Here is a 22,548-nt window from a genome sequence, read left to right as displayed (position 1 = left end):
CCCAGGAGGACTGAGAAGCACTGCACCCTTTGGGACAGGATAACAACACTGACTCCAGCTTCACTTTCCTCAGCCCTGGAAGGAGCTTCCTTCCCACCACAATTCTGCATACATTGAACCAGTCTGAGCCTTCCCATCTGCTCCAACGAGAGGGTTTGAAGATGATTATTCCAAAGAAGTGTAAAGGTTTCAGAACAGGAACCAGAGCCATCTCTCCTACTCAGCCGTTGAAGGCTGCCTTGATTACTTTGATGTAACAACACTTGAAAGCTCCTATTCTTTGAAACTAATTTAAACACATTGAATTGTTGAAAGATTAAAAACCGCAGTCAGCTAATTACACTCACTCTCATCTCTTATTCAGCAAATGAATCACTTTTCATTACCACTTAGCTGAAGTACATGAATTTCTGCCTAATTAGAAATGTTGTAGATGGAGCATTAGCAAGGCTGGAGCGGGTCAGGATATCTTGCCTGCTTCATTTTTAATTCCTAACGGTAGAGCCAGATAGGAAAGGCTTCAGATAAGAAGTCATTAAACAATTTTAAATTATTTATAAAAATTACTTTGCCCAAATTATAATTATTTTTTTTTCCCAAATGCTCTCATAAACGTCAAATGGAATGAAAGGAAAAGCAGCCCAACATTGATTTTAATGAACATTTTAATGTTATGTATAACAGAACATTATGAATACAATGGAAACAAAGTTTTATCAATTTAATAATAAAAAAGAAATCCAACATAAGAAAAGGGAGGCAATAAATTTCATACCTATAGTATAGTGCTTATTCTTAACAATATTCCCAGCTTGTGAATATAACAATGTCTTTGTGTTCCAGATTCTAAAATCTTGATTCATGTGAACTTAAATGCAGAATTACAGAAGGAAAAACAAAACCCCCCAAAACCTTAATTCATTCTTTTGCTTTCAGTAAATCGGTAAAATCTTTGACTGCTACAGGTCTCCTTTATTAATATATATATATTTTTTTACTCCTCTATTGGATTCCACAGCTGCTAATGCCATATTTACACAAAAGAATCACCAAGTGTTGTATAAAAGTCAAGATCCAACGCCATTGGATTAAGTTAGGTTCTAGATTTACATCACTGAAGTGTGATTCACCTGCTGCTGATGCCCTAAACCAGTGGCTCCTTAGGGACATCTGTGCTACAAAGAATGCCAAGTGCCACTGGAAAAGAACTCCAAGGAAGTGCATTCCCTGGAGTTTTCTGAAAGGAAACCTTCCAGCAGTCCTGGATAAAGCTTCTCCCAGACTTGCACGGGATATCTGTTGTAACATTAGAAGCACGTCAAGACCCCAAAAATCCGCTGATCACCAAATTGCTGAGAGAGGATTTTTACAATAAAAATTTGGATAATACAGCAGTGTGGCTGGAACATTAGCAAAAGTATATATACATTCCAGGTCCCCTTGAATTAGCCATAGTCACATATGTAAGCCATTTTTGGACAAAAATATATATTCTTATAAAAAACTGATCATAGTACTTGAGTGACTTCACAATTGTGGACTCAGTGGTAGTAAAAGGAATGATCCAATTATGACAAAGCGATCAGGGAGAGGGGGAAAAGAAAGTCAAAGCTCTTCAAGAAAAAAGAAAAGTATAAAATTAGATTCAAACATTTTTACCCAGTCCCCAATCCAGTCTTCCATCAAGTCTCAAAGTTAAAATTGGTTCTTCTACGTAGGAAAGGTTTTTTGATGGTCTTAATACAAATTATTTTGCAAAATCATCCAACACATTCCTTAGAAGAATCTCTGACCTCTCCAGAATTTGAACACTAGTTATTTCAACACTTAGAAAATAGCTTTTGGTTTTTTATGTAGACACTTCAACTGATAAAGAAAAAAAAAAAAAAAGTATTGATCAGTGTTTCCCATCCCTTCCCCAGCTATATTTGTGCAGCTAAAAATCCTTCATTCGGTCTGCCCATTTATTTTATTTTAATCTCATTTTCTTTTATTTATTTTACAATCTTTATTTGCTAAAATTGGCAAAATTTGCAAAGGCATCTTGCTTGGGTTGTACAGTCCCAGGAGTCAGAGAGGTCATAGCCATGTTGGGTACCCCCATTCCTATTGTGCCCATTCCCGTGGCCGGCACTCCCATGTTCATGCCCATCATTCCCTGGTTCATCATGGGCGTGGGGGCCATGGAGGCCACGCCCATGGCACCCGACATCACCCCGGGCATGGCCAGCCCCATGGGCCCCGCCAGCAGCGCGTTGCTCTGGGGTCGCACGGCCATCATGTTGGGCTGAGGGCTGAGGTTCACAGCTGCAAAGTTCTGCGTGATGACATTCATCGGTTGTTGCATATCTGCGGCGGAGAAAGAGCACAAAAGTCACCGGGTGGAACCTGCTCATGCTGAAGGAGCTCGTGTATTTTAAGAAACTCGTGTGGTCAGTGCTGTGACCGTGCTGTAAGATGGCCAGGCCTGCAGCTATTTCCTGATTTGGACATCAGGAGGAATTTCTTTACTGGCACCAGAAGGGGCTGCCCAGGGACGTCTGCAGTCCCCATCCCTGGAGGTGTCCAAGGAAGGACTGGACGTGGCACTCAGGGCTCTGGGCTGGGTGACAAGGCGGGGATGGGTCACAGGTTGGTCTCAGCAATCCCTGAGGTCTTTTCCAACCCTATTGATTCTATGACTCTATTCCACTTCTTTCCCTGTTTTCTGCACAAAGACTCAGAAAACTTCTATTCAAGGTATGAATATCATTTTATACCAATAAATATTCTAGAGAAGTTCTAAAGATTAGGAAGCCCAAAGCCAAGATACAGCAATGGCCAAGCTCTACAGCAGAACCTGCACACACAGCCTCCTGACACACCAATCTCCATTTAAAGAGCATCACTTGTTCACAATGTCACAGTGATTTACGAAACAGGTGTGACTAAAGGAAGGAAAACAGGAATGGACAGAAGCCTTGGATTTCAGGGACAGCCTGTGGAGCACAGACAGGGCTCAGTGTACAAAACAGTGCAGTGATCACTTACTCTGTTGCTGCATCATGGTATTAAGTGATGGCTGTTGGGGTTTGGAAGGCTGCATCCCAGGTACTAAATTGTCCAAACTGATATTTACACTGGGATCTGACCAAGTTGAGGGTAGAGTTTTGCTTGCATTTTTCTGGACCATCTCTGTCCTTGCATTATAAAGTGAGTTAGGCTTCGGCATCATTGGGTTCATGCTTTGCAGAGGCTAAAAAAGAAAAGTTTGTTGGGATTCACTTGAAACAATTTACTGGTAGGAAACAGGACTAAACAACAAGTACTTAGTTTTCCACAGAAGATAATAAAAACCCACAAAGTGAAGAAGTTTAGCTCTTCAAAGCAGGGCTGCCAAGTGCTGTTCCACAGTTAGATTGGAAGAGTATTTGTAAGCAGAGGTCAAGTCCCACATCAGTGTGGAGTGACAATGAGCAGCAGCAGCCAAGGTTTGAACTCAAACATGCTGATTCTTTTCTCCTAATACCAAGCTGATTCATTACAGTTTCCAAACCACTTTCCACTCACTGCAGCAGGCACTTCTGTCTTTTGGAGAACAGACCAGTCCTCACCTCCACCTACTTGAGCTGGAAACCAGTAATATTCTATGGAGAATGCCTCTACACTACCAAACTCAACTGCTCCAAAAGAGCAGCCACACCTTCTAGAGCAATGAAGCCCATCTTCAAGAAGAGACTTTTCTGTTTAGGAGGCAATTGAAACATTTTTGACAAAATGCTGATCACATCTGAGTGATCAGGTCTAATGCATTCCAAGAGAGGAAAGGATTCATTTTCAAAGCTGGGATTAAGAAGATCATTAGCAAACTGTAGCAACAGCAGCATACCTGTGACCTGGACATGGGTAAACTGACACCCACAGAATTGGAACTCATCATGGAGAAATTCATGCTTTGTGAGGAGGTCATGGTTGTCTGAGAGGGTCCCATCAAATCAAAAAGATCCATAGAATTGGAAGCAGCTGGAGGCTGGCCTGGAGCTGGCTGCGAGGCACTGAAGAGCTCTAGAGCTGGCTGCTGTGCCGTGCTGCTGAAGAGCTCCCCAGATGAAGCACTGGTACAAGGAGAAGCTTGGTTGAAGGCACTCCAGTCACCAAAGTCTCCATTTCCACTTGTTGCTGTACCTGAAGGAAAGGCAACAGTGTGGGAGGAAGGAAGACAGAGAAGAAAGACTTAGAGAAATGCACTGAGCAAATGCCATACTCCATGAACTGAAACAAATGAGAGCTGATCTGTGCCCATCCAGATTAACATCTGCAGGTAGAACCTCCATCTGGACATCATTCCCTCTCATGAATATTCCAACAATTTCAACAAGGTACGAAAGGAAATATGAAACACCCGTACACAGAAAGTAGAAGATGTTTGATAAGATGTCACCTGTGGATGCCAGGCAAGCAGGGACAGGTTTGCTTCAGCTGAAGTACAACTAGAAGATAACTTGGGGTAGACTGGAGACTACAGTCAGAACACTGAGAACTCGGATAATATTTATCAACCTTTCATCTTGGCATTCTGGTATTTACAGAGAGAGCAGTTGTCAGGAACAAGCAACTGGATAAAGCAAACTCTATCATGAAAGACAACTACATCCAAATTTGGTTGTACACAACTGTAGCTTTTTGTATGAAACCATGCTGAGGGGAATAAAACCCAGAACTTAGAAAGCAGGTTGCCAGGAAAAGCTTATTTGAGGTGATAAGGAATAAGCACTTGCCATCCATGAAGTGCTCATGTAAAACACATTAGGTTTTTAAAATTTGATTCCTGAACTAATGCCTTGATTTGAAGCAGAAATTCAATCTTGGATCAATCATGTCTCTCAGCAGCAGCTTAGGTGAACTCTTGAAGTTCATCACTTAAACACTGTTCCATGTCAATAGATGAGGTTTTTGGAGACAAGTGTTTAAATCAGAACACAGAACTCAGAGTTCTCTCTGTATTTCTCTGTGAATGCAGAGCCAACAGCACGAGCTGTTTGTAGACACCTGCAAGGGCACCTCTTCAGCATCACAGATGTGACACAAACCAGTGAACTGAGAGCATGTCAAACCTTGGAGTCAAACAGGAGGAGATGTTCCCTCCCTCAAAACACATGTTTCCCTATTAACAGGGAAAGTGTTGATTCACAGCAGTGATGGAAAAAGAAAAGCTTAAAGCAGCAATTGAACAAGATGCTGAATATAAAGCAACACCATTTTAACAGCTCCCAGGCTACACTGTGAATCACACTCTGAGCTTGGGCCACTGGCCAGCTCAGCTTTTTGAGTCTCTCACTGATTCACTTTTCGTACTTCAGCTACATCACAAACAACAGCACTGCCATAGGAAATGAACTTTGAGTGCTGGTGAACTTCTAAATCATTTCTTGGATGTCTTTAGCTGACTGAACAAAGACTCAAATAAGTAGAGCTGGGGCAGATGAATCCAGTGCCAGTTTCTATTTCCTGCCCTATGCAAAAGCTGCTTCCATAATGTATTCCACCCACTCATGGGGTAACTGCAGCAGTCTTTTACACTTTGTGTAAATATTTATCAACATACACCTTCAACCTTTAGTCATCTCTCTTTACCAACACATTACAATTTAAAGAATAGTAGAAGAGTAAATTTGTTCACAAAATCCAAGTATTGCCAGCAATTTCAGTGCATGAAATGGGCTAATATTCATTAGCTCAGGGCCTTACTAGAACATTTGCTTTGATCTTCCTCACAAAGAGGCACTATATTAGAATGTTTCAATTAGTATTACATATTAAAAATTAAAACCTACTTTAAATATTCTTGATAGATAAGTAAATGCTGAGTGTGCTCCTTCTGTGTTCAGACCTGTGCACTGAGCACCAATAATGGAAGTGGGGGTAAAAGGGAGAAGGTTTTGCCCCTTCCATAGGACTTCAAAGATGATTAATCAAGAAGGAAAAGATTTCTAGAGGGGCTTACACTGTTCAGGAATGATTAATCATTTCACAGGACTCCCTGTCCCTTGCATAATGGTGATTGGAATAGATTAATCATGTTAATGCAGATAAAGGATTGTATCAATTTAGACTGTATTAACACAGGAGTTATTTGCATAGTAGGCAGCTTTGTGTTTGCAAAACAACTTGGGTTTGACTGTGAAAGTCTGTAAAAAACCAGAGCAGTTCTCTCCTACCAATAAACTGAAGGTCTGTTAACTAATCCAGGCCCAACAGAGCCTTCCCAACACAGCAAAATTAAGGAGGAGATGTAAACATGCTGACTAAAAGCTGGCTCCCAGGTAGATTTGCTACTTGGCCTCTTTGCTGTTCTTTTCTCATTTTGTGCTTGATCCTGCACCCTGGCTGAGAAGCCCCTGTCACAAACAACAGTCCTGCTCAAATTAACTTCACACAAAGGACAACCAGCCAGCTCTCCCCACTCCAGGGCTGTCTGCAGCCCTGTAGGATCTCACAAACATTCCACCAAAGGAAAATGGATTGCTGTAGCTGGTTTCCAAGCATATTTTATTGATTTCCAGTCCAATTTTAAGGGAAACCTTTTCAGATGGTGGCCATGTCTCCTGACAAGCTTGTCTGTCTGCAGGTAAAATGTCTGCACATGCACTGAGCCAGGCTGCATCTTCCTTCCTCCCAGAGCATTTGTGGTCCAGTTACACACACACAGTTTACCCTGGAAAGGGAAGGGACTTTCAATAATGCCACATGGCATCTCTTGCCCTCCCTTCCACCCTTCAACAGCACTGCAATCCCTAAATCAATCCTACCTTGAGATGATGGGAAACTCGCTGAAGCAGCAGGTGAACTAAAATCAGCAAATCCTCCAAATGGGTCACTTGATCCACCTAGGAACAGAGGGAAGCCAAAAGCTGTTATGGGACTGTGCAAAGATCCACTGCAACAACTGCATGTGGGATTTATGAAGAAAAGTTGTTCTGCACTTGACACGATGGATTTATTGATTCCATTCCCTAAGTCAGCTCTGTTTTCCTGTTCATCCCCACACTATGTTTATACAAGCCTGAGTAACAATAAACTGGATTATTTCCAACTGCCTTGCAGATCTTGCAGCTTTGTTTTCCATGGGAAGAACCAAAACATGCAAGTTTTTGTCACCTCTAAAAATAAATTCAGAGATATTAAAAAGATTAACAAGTTTTTAACTAGGCAGGGATGCTACCAGTTTGGCACTTTGTAAAATTAAAAATTTGGAAGTATAATATAAAAAGGACAAACATTCTTATTGTATAAAAGTTAATTTATTATGCTTCCTCTGAAAATTACATGTCACCTTATATTTAGTTTTTGTGTTACCTAAAGCATGAATGATTCTGCAATGATCTTGAATTAGGATTTCAAGGACAGAGCCTGTGTTCATTTTTTTGTAAGTTTACTTCCTTTCTACAGCAAGAATATTAAGTTTTCCAACTAGACATTTGTATACAGCATATAAATTATTAACTTCTGAATACAGCATGCTAACAATTTTTCACTAAAAAGATATGGCCAAGGTATAAAAGCAGAAGATTTAAGAACCATATTGTAAAGCTGATTTTTAAAATAAACTCAGAAGAGTTACAAAAATCACCTAGTGATGGTTGGTACTTCTTTTAAGCAGGGATTCCACTGACCAGAGGAAGCCAAGAAGTTGACCTTATTTGTTTGTCCTCAAAGATTTCACCTCCAAGCTGTCCCACCCTCAGAAGAAGCTGCAGCAGTTCAATTATTTTGCTTTTAGTGTTCTGCGTACATTATATAGGTTACATCACAGCTGCTTAGCCTGCAGTGCTTAGGAAGCAGCCAGGTGGGACTGGAACATCTGTGCTGCACTCAAACACCACCAGGGACAGCTTCCAACATCTGGTGCCATTTCGGAATTGTCTTATCGCTGCAAGACATTCTGCCCCATCTGCTACTCTCAACTGGGTTAATTAAACCAGAACCATCTCCTTTTTAATAAATGGCCAGCAGTAATAAAAGGAACCATTCACTTCCTAATACATGTGTACTTGTATTTCTTTTTAATGTTATTTTACTGTAGACATTGCCAGGAAGGGGACTGTTCTTCCAAGGGGAAATGTCTTCTTGCTGAGCGCGTACTACAGGATATAAAATACGAGCAGAGGATGCAAGGGTGGTCTCTGAATTTTCAGACATAGCACCACAGAAAATCTTTTAACACCTTTTCATAGGGAAACAACTTTACACCATGTTAAGAAATTTCTTCAACACAAATTGTGAAGTGATCTAATAAGCAACTCATGTGTGTTTATACACAAGTTTCATTCTGACATCCCAGAATGAAAAAGGGACAGTGAAATATCAAACTAAAAATCCAATCTGATCCTGTTTATCCTGTCTACTGCAATGAACATTTTCAAGTAATTTTTTCCCCACATATGTGCTTACAGAGTTCAGAGCAGGTTAATGGTTTGAAAGTTTATATGCTGAATGAGCAACACAGATGACACAGTTCTGACCACATGCTCGAAGGAAAGAACAAAAATCAATGCTCCCTGCTACACCCATTATCCTTGGGCTGCCTGACAGTGCCTAGGGATTAATTTAATTTTAAAAACAGAACAAGGTTCAAACCCAAAAGAAACCCTTAACATCTTCAGTCCAGTTTAACTTTTTCTCCTCATCTCTTGCCTGTTTTCAAGTGAAATGAAACTCTGAATGAGTTTCAGAGAGAGGTGACAGAGATTAAGCTGGATGCAGTAACTCTCTAAAGAAAGGTTAAGGAACCTCAGCTCAGTAACACCAAAAAGTCCTCCCAGCAGGTCTACCCAGGGATTTTACATCTTCTCTTTTATGGCAACCAAGCACCCCTTCACATACAAACTGTGGTGGTCCAGTAAAGAGTAACACTGGGCCCTATCAACCCTTTCACATCTCTGCACCTGAAAATACACAGATAAGCAAACCCTAAGTTCCCTGAATTCACATCACTTCCCTGCCTGTTCTTTCACAGGACACATCAAAGGCTACATTTGACCCTTTCCCTCTGCCTTGCCTGACACTGGGAATGTTCCCACACCCTGTACTGCAAGGAGCAGTGGTCATAACAAGTGACCTGCACGTGAAGGACAGTGCTAATCTTCTCAACATGAGCAAACCTCAAAGATTCCCATAAGAGATCTGTCACTACAGATGAACCCTTTCCATCTGCCTGCTCAGGTCAGCAGAGGTCATTTAACAGGACCAGCTGGTAATGTGCCTCTTCTCAGCACCATTTCTAAATGCTGCTTTGGAAAAAGGAGAAAAAAAAATTTCAAATAAAAGAAAAAAGGCTGACTACAGCAACGAGCCAAACTGATGAAAGATTTAAATACACTGTAATATAGAAGCTGCCACAGTTCTGTTTGAAATATGGGCAGATTCACTTTGAAATGAAACATCTATTCTCAACGAGATCCTATTTTTATAAAAATAAAAGCATACACATTGTATATAGAAAACAAAAAAGGTTCCAATCTCTTCTGCCATAAGAATTGGATAGAAAAAAAATTCAGTATTGACTTGGGATAGTGGTGCTGATCCAGGATCTTAAACTTTCATGGAACTGTGGTAACTGGTGTACAATCAACACCTTTTACATGAAATTAAAAAAATAGGAAACTGAACAAAATGAAGATGTTCCTTAAATTTATGCATTTTTGCATAAAAAAAGACACATGAAATGAGTTGTATTGCTTAATCTCTAGGAATTAACTCATTTCAGAACAGACATGAAACACTGTCTACTTTCCCAAAAATAAATGCGAGCAAAGTTTTACAGATCTACTCAAAATAATAAAGAAAGTATTAAGACAGATGTCTGATACTAAATTACCATGACAGTTTCCCCTGCAGTAGAGTTTTGATACATTTTATAGTGAATTAAACACCTACAAAGGTAGGGCAGTGATGAAAGGAATCACACAGCCACACAGAAATGTCACGGTACTGGCTTTGGTCACACAGGACAATCAAATCCCTGGTGTGACCCTACAACACATCCAAGAGTGATGTAGCTTCAGTTAGGGGTGAGCAAGACCAGTCCTTGCAGACACCTGAGTGCAGTCCCTGGCCACACTCGTGGCCTCCAGCCACTCTGAACTGCCATTCCTTGCTGCAGCCTCTGTCATTGCACCTTTAAATCCCAGCAGAGCCCTGGGCTCAGTGAGCCACACACACCCCTCTGCAGTGCCAGCACCATCCTGGCCATCAGGGGACACTCCTCATTTGCAATGGGAAGGTCTCTGACAGGTTTTTCTCTAGGAAATGCTCACACTCCTTTGATACTCAAAGTGGTCTCATGTTACAGCTCACTTTCTCCCAACTCTGCCATCAGACCACAAGTGCACACAAGTTCTTTTTCTATTCCATGCCACCACAAACCCACTGATACCAGGAACCTGTAAGCACAATAGCCTAAATTTCAAATCTTAGGTTTTGAAAAGCAAAGCACCAATCCTGTAAATTCCTACCAATCCCATAGGAATACACTGAAACTTAACACATTTCTAGAAAGAATCTGCATTTTGTGAGCATAAGGGTAAATCCATGTTAAGAATAACAGATTTGATACACATTTAGAGGGTGAAGGATATGTTTTAAAATTAGTACTTTCACTTTTAGATAGATATTTCTTTTTGGTTCTAGGGTTTGGATCAACCAAGTGCCAAGAGAAAACAAGACAAAGAAACAAGTTTGCCATATACCTCAGATGGAAGCTTCCATGAAGATTATCTATCTCCACCTGCCCAGCCTTTGAACTGCACTATGAGAAATGCTTGAATATGAATGGATTGCACTTGCTTTTAGAGTTAATTATAAATAACTGCCTTACATACACAGCTTCTGACAGACTGATCTAGCAGTTAATCTTCATGCTCCTAACACTTATTAGTACCACGCAATAGCACACACAGTGTCTCGCTACAAAGGGTTCTTTCTAGGCACTTTTACATTTTTTCAAATATCTATATTTTATCTACTTGAGAAATTCTAGCAACAAACAAGCTTCTCCTCAGAACTGGAGTAGACCCCAAACCTACCTGTGGAAGCTGGCTGGCTGGTTCCATCAAACAACAGGTCCACCAGGTCATTAGAGGACTTGCTGCCAGAGGGCACAGCAGCCTGGAGAAGAAATTACACCAGATCTCAACACATCATGTCATTAATCAAATGACATTAAGAAGTTTTCTGGGGTTTTGAAGGACTTTGTTTGCTTTTGCTCTGAAGAGATAACAGATTTGTCTTTAAAGCCAACAATCATGTGGCTAAATGTGAAATCAAATACTGAAAAGCTAAAGCTCGTAGTTTTTTATAACTGAAGAATTTGGTAAGTCTTCAGTAAATGTACAGCTTCATAGAATCTTTAACACTACATGCCAAAATTCTCTTTGCTGTCCTGAAGAGAGCAAAACATGCTAATGACTATATTTAAAAAAATCTTCACCTTGAAGTGATCACATTAATTACAATTATACTGTTCCACAGACTGTGGTAAGTCCAACTAAACATTTTTGATAAAACAGCTTCCTTGAAGGCTGCATCACAAAACGTACCCCAAATCAGAAATTGTCTTAGAGGACAGAAGAAAACAGCTTCCAAAATGATGTGCTGTCCTGCTGTCTCACCTTTGTCGTAGGCTGTGCAGGATGAGCAGCAGAGTTCTGTTCTGGACTTGCTTTATCTCCTGTGTAATGAGCTGCTGCTCCCAAGTCAATGGTTTTTGAAGGATTTGCTGAGCGTTTCTGTCTGATGGTGGTAATTTCTGTAGCTTGTGCAATATGAATGTGTTTTGTTGTCACAGTTTCCTCTTCATCTTTAAATTCAGCTTTGGGAGATTTGCCTCTTCTTGATTTTTCCTCATCACTGTCACTAGAAAAACAAAAGCAATAGCACAGCATTCGTGACAGACTTCTCAGTTCCTTGAGCAGAAATTTGGCTTAGGCTACAAGAGTTTTGGTTACTGCAGTTTCTTGTAGCAACAGTTCATGATAAAATTGCTGCTTTTTTCCTACATTTGAGAGAGGAACTGTTTCACCCTTACATAACATATCACACCACACAGCATTGCACCTGTTGTACAGAAACAGTGGAGAAAAGCAGGTTATTTTGTTAAACATGAACTGCAAGTCCACGACAGAGGATAATAGGAAATCAGTGTTTAAACCCAGTACACTGAATTACCTTCTGACAGGAACTCCCCCACACATTATGCAACACTTCAGCAACAGAGTTAAGTTGGCAGGTGTGCTCAGTACTTACACCAAGAGACAGAAAGCAATGAACCACATTCTGTACTGTCTTTCGGAGTTGAACAACTCCATTTATATTTCAGCTCATTTCCTTTTCCAGGGAAACAGCCTTTCATATTCTTTAAGATGTTTGTGGGAAAAGAATACTTACAGAATTATGCAATGCAATGTTACCATTATCAGAGCATGCATGGTTGTTCTTAAAATGTGAAAGAATAAAAATATCACCCTTTTAGGCAAAAACTTTTTAGATTTCACTGCACACTATTTGATTAATTTGTTACATTTTCTACTTTTGTATTTTAAGTCTTTCACAAAGAAAGTAATTGGCCCCCACCACCAGTCATGTTGCCTGTTACCATCAGGATTTGTACATAACAGTGAGAATTGCTGTAGAGAAAGCTTAAATACATTGGAACGTATTTTGAAATCGTAATTCCCTTAGCAACAGAGTTGAAAGTGGAAGGGTTTTATATTTTAATAATGCATTAGAATACTAAAACTGAAAAATTTAAGAAAGGCTGTCCCTTTGTCAGAGGGAATGTGACAGTAACTGCAATATACTCTGGGGGGGAGCCTTTGTTCTCTGCTAACAATGGTGGCTTTTTGGGAACGCGTTGCATGTGCCATTTCCTCTGTGCATGTTACCTGCTCACCACTGGGGATGGCTTAGTTCAGTAACATCACTCAACACAAATGCTCACTCTCTTCTGCAATTCTTTCACTGTTAAAAAGATAAATTTCACAGCTGCTGACCAACCAGCAGCTCCTGGCCAGCCTTTCACAGATAAGGGAGCTCAAATGGCATCGTTTAACTTTATTTTTCCAAAGCACTTGAACCCTGCTGTGTGAGCACAGCCCTGCTGCCCCACCTGTGTGCACAAACCCCCAGAGGGGACCACAGCCACACTTCCATCAGGATTTTAACAGGAGCCCCAGAGCAGAGGGATCTGCACATCATCGTGGTGTACACAGGGCATCCAGCCCAAAAGCCCTGGAGGAAGGTGGAGGATGCTGCTGGAAGCATCCAAGATCAGGATAACACAACTGAGGGTCAGTCTCTCCATGTATTGTATTTAATACCTGCAATGCATTTCTTATCCACTCTACAGAGTCCAAGAATGCTCTGTGGGATAAGGAAACAAGTGACAAGCAAAGTCTGATTGATACAGAACTGCCACAGATCAATCTCACTAATGCAAGAATGGAAAAAGTCAGTCTTTGGTGATATACAGCAAAATAAATGACTAAAGGCTCAGAGGAAAGAAATTAAACATATATGCCAGAAAGGAGAATAAATATTACAAGACTCAATTTTCTATGACAACCTGTACTGCTTCCAAACTCTCTCAGGAGATCCACTTTTTATTTTTCTTTAATGGTCACATTAACAACAACAAAAAAAGTACGGATATTAATGCTCGCTCTAAGTGTGTTTACTGTGCTCAGTAAAATTGCAGTGCTTCATCTGAGAATTGCAGAGAGCTTAAAATTATAGCAATATACCAAATAATTAAAAAACTTCTGCAAAGAAAGTATATAATTACAACTCTGAGAAATCAAAGTATGGACACATATTTTTTCCTTTGCCTAAAGTTTTTTGTAGTGAGGGTTTTTTTTTTTTTAACAACCTTTTAAGAAAACAAAAACAGTTTACTGAGAGTTTAAGTATATTTAAATTACACCCCAATATAAAAGGCGTTCTTTAGAGACAAGTTGCTTTTAAACACAGCTGCTGCCTCCTTTCAGAGGAGTACTGGAAGCTTTGCTTCCTTTCTATTCTGTTACCTTCATCAACCTTTCTGAGTACTAGAGAAACAAGGATTACGAGTTTTAAGAATTCTCAGGGAAAAAACGCAGTGTTTCAGAACCACTTCTGTGTGTCTGCAGGTAACTCAGAAACAAGAATTTCAGTGTGCAGTGCTGGACTCAGGACAGCAGCTGGTTTATTCACCTAAGAACTAACGAGCACTAAGAAAGAAAACCAGAGGCTTTCCCTCCCCATGGGGTATTGCCTGTGGTTTTCACTACTTGCACAGGGAAAAAAAGAATCCATTTCCCCCATAACACTGTTAGAATTCATCTAAATAAAAAAGTAAAAAAAAAAAAGAAAAGGAAAAGAAAGCAGCAGACTTGGTTTCTCCAAAGCTCACTGTGTAAAGCAGTTGCACTGAAATCTACTGTGCACTCAACATTTTGTATCATTTATCTCTCTGGTAAAGTTCTTACATCCTTCAAGCATTTTTTTCCAGCTATGGAAACCACTGGTTTTGCAAGTAAAGTCCAGAGGTCTGGTAAAGTTCTTCTGGTGTGTAAAGACCATGGCTTCCAAATTTTATTTGCCATAGGTAAGATGTGTAAAACAGATTTATTCTTTGTACTTCAAGGCTTTTATTGGCTTTACAGTACTCAAGCAATAATGGTTTATAAAGTTATTAAGACAAAAACAATAGAACATAACAGCACGTTTGCCAGCTGAGTGAGTATCACCATTTAGTCACTTTCCAAGTGAAATGGCAACTTAATTGTTATTATATGGCAGCAGGCTACAAATAAGCCAGTACATTTTTGGCACTTTTTTCTACAAAAAACTTGCTGAAGTGTGAAAACACCAGTGCAGAGATTTGATGAGGCATTTAGAAAAGAACGTTATTTTGAGCCTAAGTTATATGATAATTAAAATTTCATGCCACCTTCAGTTTCAGTATTTAAATATAGGATTTTGCTAATAGAGCATGCAGTAAGGCATGTATTTACAGTATCTTTAAAGATAAATACAGAAATTCTGCAACCTTCAGTTCAATCTTCTTAGATCCTCTGATGGCTTCTGTAAAAACAAAACTCTTCATTCAAACCCTTGGATAAAATCTTTTCCATGGTATTTGATCCCCATGTCAAGAGAAGAGAAAAATAAATTCCAGGCTGGGATTTGAAGGAATGTTAGAGAAGCTGAAATGCTGCAGCCCGGATTGCTTCTTACAGCAGAATAACCTGCAGGCACTAAACTGCCTTTGCTCATGTATGTCCCAAAAATTCCTCCTTTTATTCTGAGTCCTAAATTTATCACTTTTAGAATTTTAGAGACAAATACCCCACCTGACATAGACCAAAAAAATAGGGGAAAAATCAAACAGAGGAGACAAGGGTTACAAGAGCAAAGCAAAACTGAAAAATGTAATATTAGCCAGAGAAAAAGAGCAGTGTAACTTGGGGTAGGGATGTACAGTGGAGAAGGCATCAAAATAAACTGCTTTTATTTTATTTTCTATTGCTAAAGACTAGACTTCAGAAAGGACTGTCTACACCACCAAAAAATACAAGACTTTATCCAGCATAAGTAAGAGACAGGAGCCATTCTGAAATAAAGCAAAGGAACTAAGATTTAAAAAAAAACAATGTTAACTGCACCTCCCCTATGTGAAAACATGGCTGGTGAGGTCTGCAGACATCATGGGACATGTTGGTTTTGAAAGATAAGTACAGAAATGCACACAGAAATGTACCATTGTTACATATGAAATTGTTTACGTTACTTCTGATCCTTCTCTTTGTAGTCCACTGATATTCAGTTCTAAGAGGGAACCCTGATGTGTGCAAAGAATACCAGTTTTATGATTTATTAATGCCCCAGCAAGAGGACCACATGGGCTTTCCCCTAGAAATGCTGCCATTATTATTATTTTTTGTTTCTGTGCAAAATTGCTTTAGTTTTGCATCACACAGATGTGTACATGTGTATTTTTATGTTCGTATATATGTGTGACTATCTAAAGATATTCCTGTAAAAAATATTAACCAAATCTCAGTGCAAATTTGAATTTTTAGTTGTTTCCCAAAAGGGAATCATTTCAATGTACTTGAGCACTTTCTCTACAGCAATTTCAGATTGTTAAGTACAAACTTGATCTCCAGATAATTAAATTCAATGCACCTGTTGAAGTGTGACAGATGTAAAGTTCTTTTCATGGCCAAAGCAGGGCAGATTTTCTCCCTTACTGAAGAAATTTAATGACCAGATGTAAAATACAAGAATTTTCCTAAAAAGCCTCAAATGAAATGGACTTTTTTTTAAAGACATCTCCTGCAGGCTGTTGTTCCCGAGATCAGCTCAGAGAAGCAGCACTGTGTCAAAGCAATTTCAATTTTCTTCCTTGGCACTCCAGCATTCAGAGTGTGTGTGTAGCATTAAGTGGCAGCCTTCAGTACACTGGCACACGAGCACTGCATTGTTGAGACAAGGAAAAGCTTAGGATATTTCAGCCAAATTCCCTGCTTTGCCAGCAGCTGGGGCAGTAATGGAAGGCAGCCAGGAGCAGTTAACTGCTGCCAGAGCCACACTGTTCCCCAAGGCCAGGGGGACCTGCAGAAGCCCAGGAAGCAGGTACTGATCCCAAATATGCTTCCCCCTCCAGACAAAAAGAATGACAGAGGGTTGTAACTCATATCCAGCAAGGTCAAACTGCTGCCTATGAACAATCTCACAGATAATTCAGGTTAAAACAACTCCAGTACCTGCCCCTTTCTGGAGAGTCTTCTCTATCTTTCCTTCGGAACTTGCTGATGGTGTCATCGATCGTGCTGCCAATCTTGTCACTGAGCTCCCCTAACTTATCACTGAAAGGAAAAGTTGACTTTTTATCCCATTCTTCGTCCCATTTGGACTTGGGCTCAGGATCATATCTTTCACCTGGTAAGACAAAGACAAGAACTATTAAAGGTACCAAAAAAAAAAAAAAGCCTGTGGTCTTTCTGGAATCCCTCTCAAGCCCTCCTGCCCTACACACATGAGCTGTACAAGTTCACAGAGAGAACTGAAAGCTCCCTCAGTGCTGAATCAACTCTATTACAGCAAGGCACAGCATGGAATGCCCATCATTAAGTGGCAGGAATGAAGACTCAAAGACTTTTGTTTATGGCAATGACACAAGCTCAATGCACAGCACATCAGGATGCTGCTGGGCTCTGCTGAGAAGCACCAGAGGCACAAGCAGCCCTGGCTGCAGAGGCAGCTGAGCAGGAAGGGCACGTGGAACTTCTGGAACAGCCCCTTAGTGCAGGATATTCCACTCCTGGCTGAGCTGTGTGATCACAGGTCAATCACTGGGGGTTTAATACACTGACATTAATACACAAAAACACAGTACCAAGATACTGAAAGAATGTGCATAATAGCTTCATTTTCCACACCTGGCAATTAAAAAAAGTTTTAAAAATTTTCTGAAAGAGATGAAGAAAGAAAAGGCAGTAAAGCAACTCAACCTTTCAGGAGGCACTGAATATCCTGAACATCTTTCCTGAGCATTATCATCAAGAAATCAAAAGCTTTTTCTTCTAATTTAGTGTTCCAGACCTCCATACTGGTATTTTAGATTACAAACAGATGCCAGTTTTACTTGAAATAAGCACAATCCCATAAAGGAAGTCTAAAATACTAAAGTATTTATTTATACACACACAGACAACTTGAGTTTAATTCAAATAAAAACCCCATCATTTTAACAAAGACTTGACTATCAGAAACATTGCACACTAACATGTATTGTGATCTTGTAACAGATCTTCTGCTCAAAATACAGGTGCATACAGTAAACCAAACTAGCTCAGTTTCTACACTACATTTGTAGGCAAACATTTTATATTCTGGGCTATCATAAACATGAAACAAGCCATTTTTCGTACATCTTTTAAAAATGTGAAACAAGAGTGATTTATTTTTTACTTAGGCAGAGTAAAGTTGAATAGTAGAAAGGAAGGACAGTGAAATAATCCCTACTTCAAGTTACATACAAATGATATTGCAGCTCATGTGATGTTCAAGATGTATTCAATTAAGCCATTTTAATAAAAAGAAAATGATAATTCCAGCAATGCAAGGTGCAAAATTTTAATTTTACCTGTCTAATAACTTCATACCCTATAGGGTGTATTTTCTTAGCAAAGACATAGGTGCAAGTGTCCAATGATATTTGCTTAGATCCATAAAACTTTTCTAGTAGAGAACCTGCTACAAATCCATGAGATACTCAGTGAGATCTTTATCACTGGAAAAGGAGACACTGCTCAAAATGTACTGCTGTTAAATTTTGCAGGAGAATAAAATGGCCTTATTTCAGTTATGTCAGGCTCTCAAGCATTTTAATGCAGATTCCCTTATAGGGGCTTTCCTATGCAATACAATTTTTAAAATTAAAACAAAAAGACACCAACTAGGAGCTGAGTATTTTCAGGACAAAAAAAATTTAAAAAATCTTAATGCAAGCATTTTGTATGTAAAGAACTAGAATCTTTTTGATTAGAAATCTCACCTGGGAAAGGGTTTGTTTTGTGCTGCTAGAAATACTTTTTTTTTAATCTTTACTCAACAAATGAGGAATAATTAAAAACCCTTTACCACAAAAATTAAATACAAGACAAAGAAATAAGTCCTTTAAATTAAAAAACCTGACTGATACCTAAAGAGCACATGGAGAAATGATTCTACCCAGCCTGCAAGGATAGATCACGACTCTGCACAGAGAAGCCAAAGACAAGCTCAGTGAAAGAACAGAGGGACATGTACTCAAAGTACAAACACAATGACTCATAACTATTTCCTAAAAAGAGAACCACCACAATTCCAAGCAGGTAGCAAAAGCCTAAAGGAATAAAACAAGAAATATCCTGCCTTGGAAATTTTCAACTACTCTGCATATGAGGAAAAGTGAGAATGGAGAAACAACCTGTGAAAAACAGGAGGGAGCAAATCTAAGTGGAAGGATCAGAGAGAAGAGTAAAAAAGCCAGAAAGTATCAGACATAAACAGGTGAAGCTTAAGCCTGCACAGCTACTACTGAGCTCTTACAGCAAACCCTTCTCTCAAAAGAAATCACCAATTCTAACAACCCAGAGCCTTGTGCTACTGGGACTTTGGTACTCATCCCTTACTAAAAGCAGCCAAGGATTTACTCAGGCCAAAGAAAACAGAGACTGGCAGCTGGATCATGGATGGCATGCTGGGATACATCAGATGGAAGCCCCAGTGCAAGCTCAGATCCTTGCTACACACTATGGCAGAGACTGGGACAAAATCCACAGATGTATATCAAGAGTCCAGAGTATTATTTGGGAAAGCAAAAGTGGATTGCCAGTCCTTGCCCAAGGCAGCCCAGTACTCACTGTATCTGAACCCTCCGACACTGTCCGAGGACACCCCAATGTATTTGTCTTTGTTCTTCTTTGCTTTCTTCCTCTCTTCCCGAAGCCGATCGTCGTCTTGAGCAAACTCAACCATTTCTTTCACCTTCTGGCGGATGTTTATTCCCTGGTCTTTGCCATTCTCATCTGTGCAGGTAATGCAGGACAGAGATGATGAATGGAAGATGGGAGGAAAAAAGGAAAATAATAAGTAAGAGGCAGAAATACTCAGCACCAAATTGATAAAAAAAATTGAATCATAAACACAGCGGTCAAAGATTTTTGTGACTACTGCATGAGGTCCACTGCCTCTGTTTAAAAGGGACCAATTAACACAAAATTTATATAAATGAGTTTGCACTGAATGGTGTACTTAAACATAGGAGAGATTAACAAAGACTGAGACAGAACTCATATTCTCCACTTGAACAATTTTAACCCCTCAAAACATCACCCATTTCCTCAGTCTTTTTAGCACAGTTTTTGCAAGTTTCATTGCAAGAACTCAGTCTCATGGCAGAACTGATTTTTTGAAAAATTGCTTTCAGTTGGGAAAGTACTATAAGCTAAATGTGCTCCTTTCCAGCCTTTTTCACATTCAAAACACACACTGGCCTTGCTGCCTTTGCACTGTAAATATTATTTGGTGGGAGGAAAAAACCCCAGCTTCAAACAGATGTGTGTGTTTTGGAGCTCTAACCTTTTCTTCCCATATGATTAAAGCTATTCCTTTACGGACACCACAGGGGACCAGTCTCTAGTGCATATTTTAATATAAACCCCAACACTCATGTTGTGTTGGTTCTGTTGTTATTAGCCAGTCTTTTCTGCAAGTTCTTGTCTTCACTAATTAATACTCTAGGGCCCCACGTCTTGGATTCTGCACTCTTCACACAACTGGCAACAGTCACATTTTAATTAGACTGGGGAAGCTTCTAAGCTGGTTCAGGTGACTGACAACTCCAACTACTGTTTTAATTTGCTTATAAGATTTTTCTATTGCTCACCTACAAAGTGGTAATTTTCCAGGGATCGCAAATCATAAATGTGTTCTCTGGCACTTGTAACAACACGCTCTGATCCATTCCTTATGAGGTAAGCTAGGAGCAGCAAAGACTATAAAAATACAAAGCACCTTATGATTGCATGAACAAAAACTCTACCTTTTTTTTTTTTTGTAAAAACCCCAAACCTACCCCCCTCCCCAAATTAGTAAATACTAACTTTCCCTTTTTAAATAAATGTTTATTATATGGGTCCCATGGAAAAAAATTTTCCTCACATGAATCTTTTGCTCTTTAGACTATCACAACTGTATTTTTAAAACTTTAGCTTGTTACTACTAAATCACAAGTAGTTACCTTTATCAGCTACTGCTTGTTTTAAGATAAAGCAGTTGCAAGTCAGGAGAAAAAGTTAACCTGTGAAATGAAGCACTTTCTTTTGCCTCTTTTGTTCAAAATTTTCCCATGGCTTTCACTGAAAGGTAACTCGTACAGGAATTTAAGAAGTCTTCTGCAGGATTCAATGGACATATAAAACTGCATTTCAGGACAATTTTAGACAAGTGACAAAACAAATGAAGTTTAAATAATACTTTAATTTCAGTTCTTTATGTTGAGGATTTGTATCTAGAAAGAAATAAGGCACTCTTTCTGAAGTAACGCCTTTAGCAGTTAAAAGTATAATTTTATTTCAACCTGATAAGCAAATCCAAGAAGTCTTTATAACATTAAGTATCTATGTGTGATAGCATTAAATATTAATTTCTATTGTACTTCAGGGAAAACAATTACTATGACTACAAAACATCAAGCACCTGTGAAAAGCACAAACCATGCTTTAGAATTAATTGTGTCTTGCTACAGTCCTGGCATCAAGAAAAACAAAATATAACCTAGTCTAATACATCAATTCTAAAAAAGGAGGTTATATTTGCATAATTCAGTGAACATTGAACACCACTTTAAGTGCAGCACAACACAATCTCAAGCAAAAAGTTTCTGTACCAAAGACAAGAAAAATGCAAATGACTCTGATCTTTTCCAAAATGCAATTAGGACATAAAACTGTCATGCAAGATCCGCAAGGAAATTTGGCCCACTCAAACATAAACTACAATTTTAAAGCATTACAAATTGGCAAAAAACTAAGATTAGTTTGCATTTTATTTCAGGTATTCTTGAATTCCTGCCAAAAATCTTTTATTGATAGCACAGTAACTTAACATCTTCTCATGGAACTCTGTAGTAACTCCTTTGGGTAGATTCAAACTGAGTGCTACTCTAATACCTGAATAGCAGCAAAATGGAATTGCTCTGTTGTGTTCATTAAGTAACATCTTAACGTGCTTCTAAAACCAGAAATTCTGTGGGTTTTTTCATATACAGCACTTGAAAATCACCTTTGACTTCACCAACAGAATTATAAAACAGATAGGGAAGAAATTCTAGGTTGCTAAAGGAGAAAGTGCTGTAGGATTATCTGAACAAGAACTCGACCAGGACACTGCACGAGCACCAAGCCTTGATCCTTACACACCTTATAAACTCTCCTCCAGTTCTTTTTGTTGTCTTTCAGCATCCGAGTCCACAGCATGTTCATGAGCTCTGGAAACTGCTCGTACATAAACGTAGCCCTAAAGAATGGAACAAAAGCAGCACAGAAATGTCGTTTTCCCGGGTTTGCCACAAGAGCTTGTTCAGACTCAGGGCTGGCAGTAGATGGCAGAAGTGATCTAAGCCCAGGATGACATTAAAACAGAAAAAGCTGCCCCTGTTTTAACTCCTAGATCAGTCATTTACATCCCAGAACTACAAAAGAATAATTCTAAAAATCTGAAGCAGTAAAATAATCCTCACTAATTTGTAATGAAACTAATGCTGAATATGAATACCCTAATAACCACTGCAAGTACTGAAACATGCAACTTCCAAACTGATTTTAACACAAAAAAAAAAGCTCAAGGAAGAATTCAACGTGTTTGGCTGTTTTTGGAAAAGTTACAAGAAAATGTTGTGAAAATAAATACTCCAAAAAAAAGTCCGCTATATTGAAAGAATTCTGAGGATACATAAGTGAAAACTCAAGAATTTAAAAAATA

The 22,548-nt window shown here is 39.2% G+C and overlaps 1 protein-coding gene across 2 annotated transcripts in view; it reads right to left on the bottom strand.

Annotated features, from left to right (window-relative positions):
- Positions 1-647: 647 nt before the first annotated feature.
- Positions 648-22,548, bottom strand: part of CLINT1 (clathrin interactor 1) — a 47,086-nt gene continuing 25,185 nt past the window's right edge. For both annotated transcript variants that reach the window (XM_058848915.1, XM_058848916.1), the window contains 10 exons: positions 21,987-22,083; positions 20,453-20,561; positions 19,428-19,592; positions 16,785-16,959; positions 11,649-11,892; positions 11,064-11,145; positions 6,789-6,866; positions 3,869-4,164; positions 3,031-3,235; positions 648-2,349 (listed from right to left, as the gene is read on the bottom strand). In XM_058848915.1, the coding sequence (XP_058704898.1) occupies positions 2,009-2,349; positions 3,031-3,235; positions 3,869-4,164; positions 6,789-6,866; positions 11,064-11,145; positions 11,649-11,892; positions 16,785-16,959; positions 19,428-19,592; positions 20,453-20,561; positions 21,987-22,083 (1,792 nt within the window). In that variant the 3' untranslated portion in view covers positions 648-2,008. The remainder of the gene's footprint in view (positions 2,350-3,030; positions 3,236-3,868; positions 4,165-6,788; positions 6,867-11,063; positions 11,146-11,648; positions 11,893-16,784; positions 16,960-19,427; positions 19,593-20,452; positions 20,562-21,986; positions 22,084-22,548) is intronic.

The sequence above is a fragment of the Poecile atricapillus genome, chromosome 13 (genome assembly GCF_030490865.1).
Source record: "Poecile atricapillus isolate bPoeAtr1 chromosome 13, bPoeAtr1.hap1, whole genome shotgun sequence".
NCBI lineage: Eukaryota > Metazoa > Chordata > Aves > Passeriformes > Paridae > Poecile > Poecile atricapillus.
The sequence above is the reverse complement of the archived record's forward strand: the minus strand, read 5'-3'. Positions and strand labels throughout refer to the sequence as shown.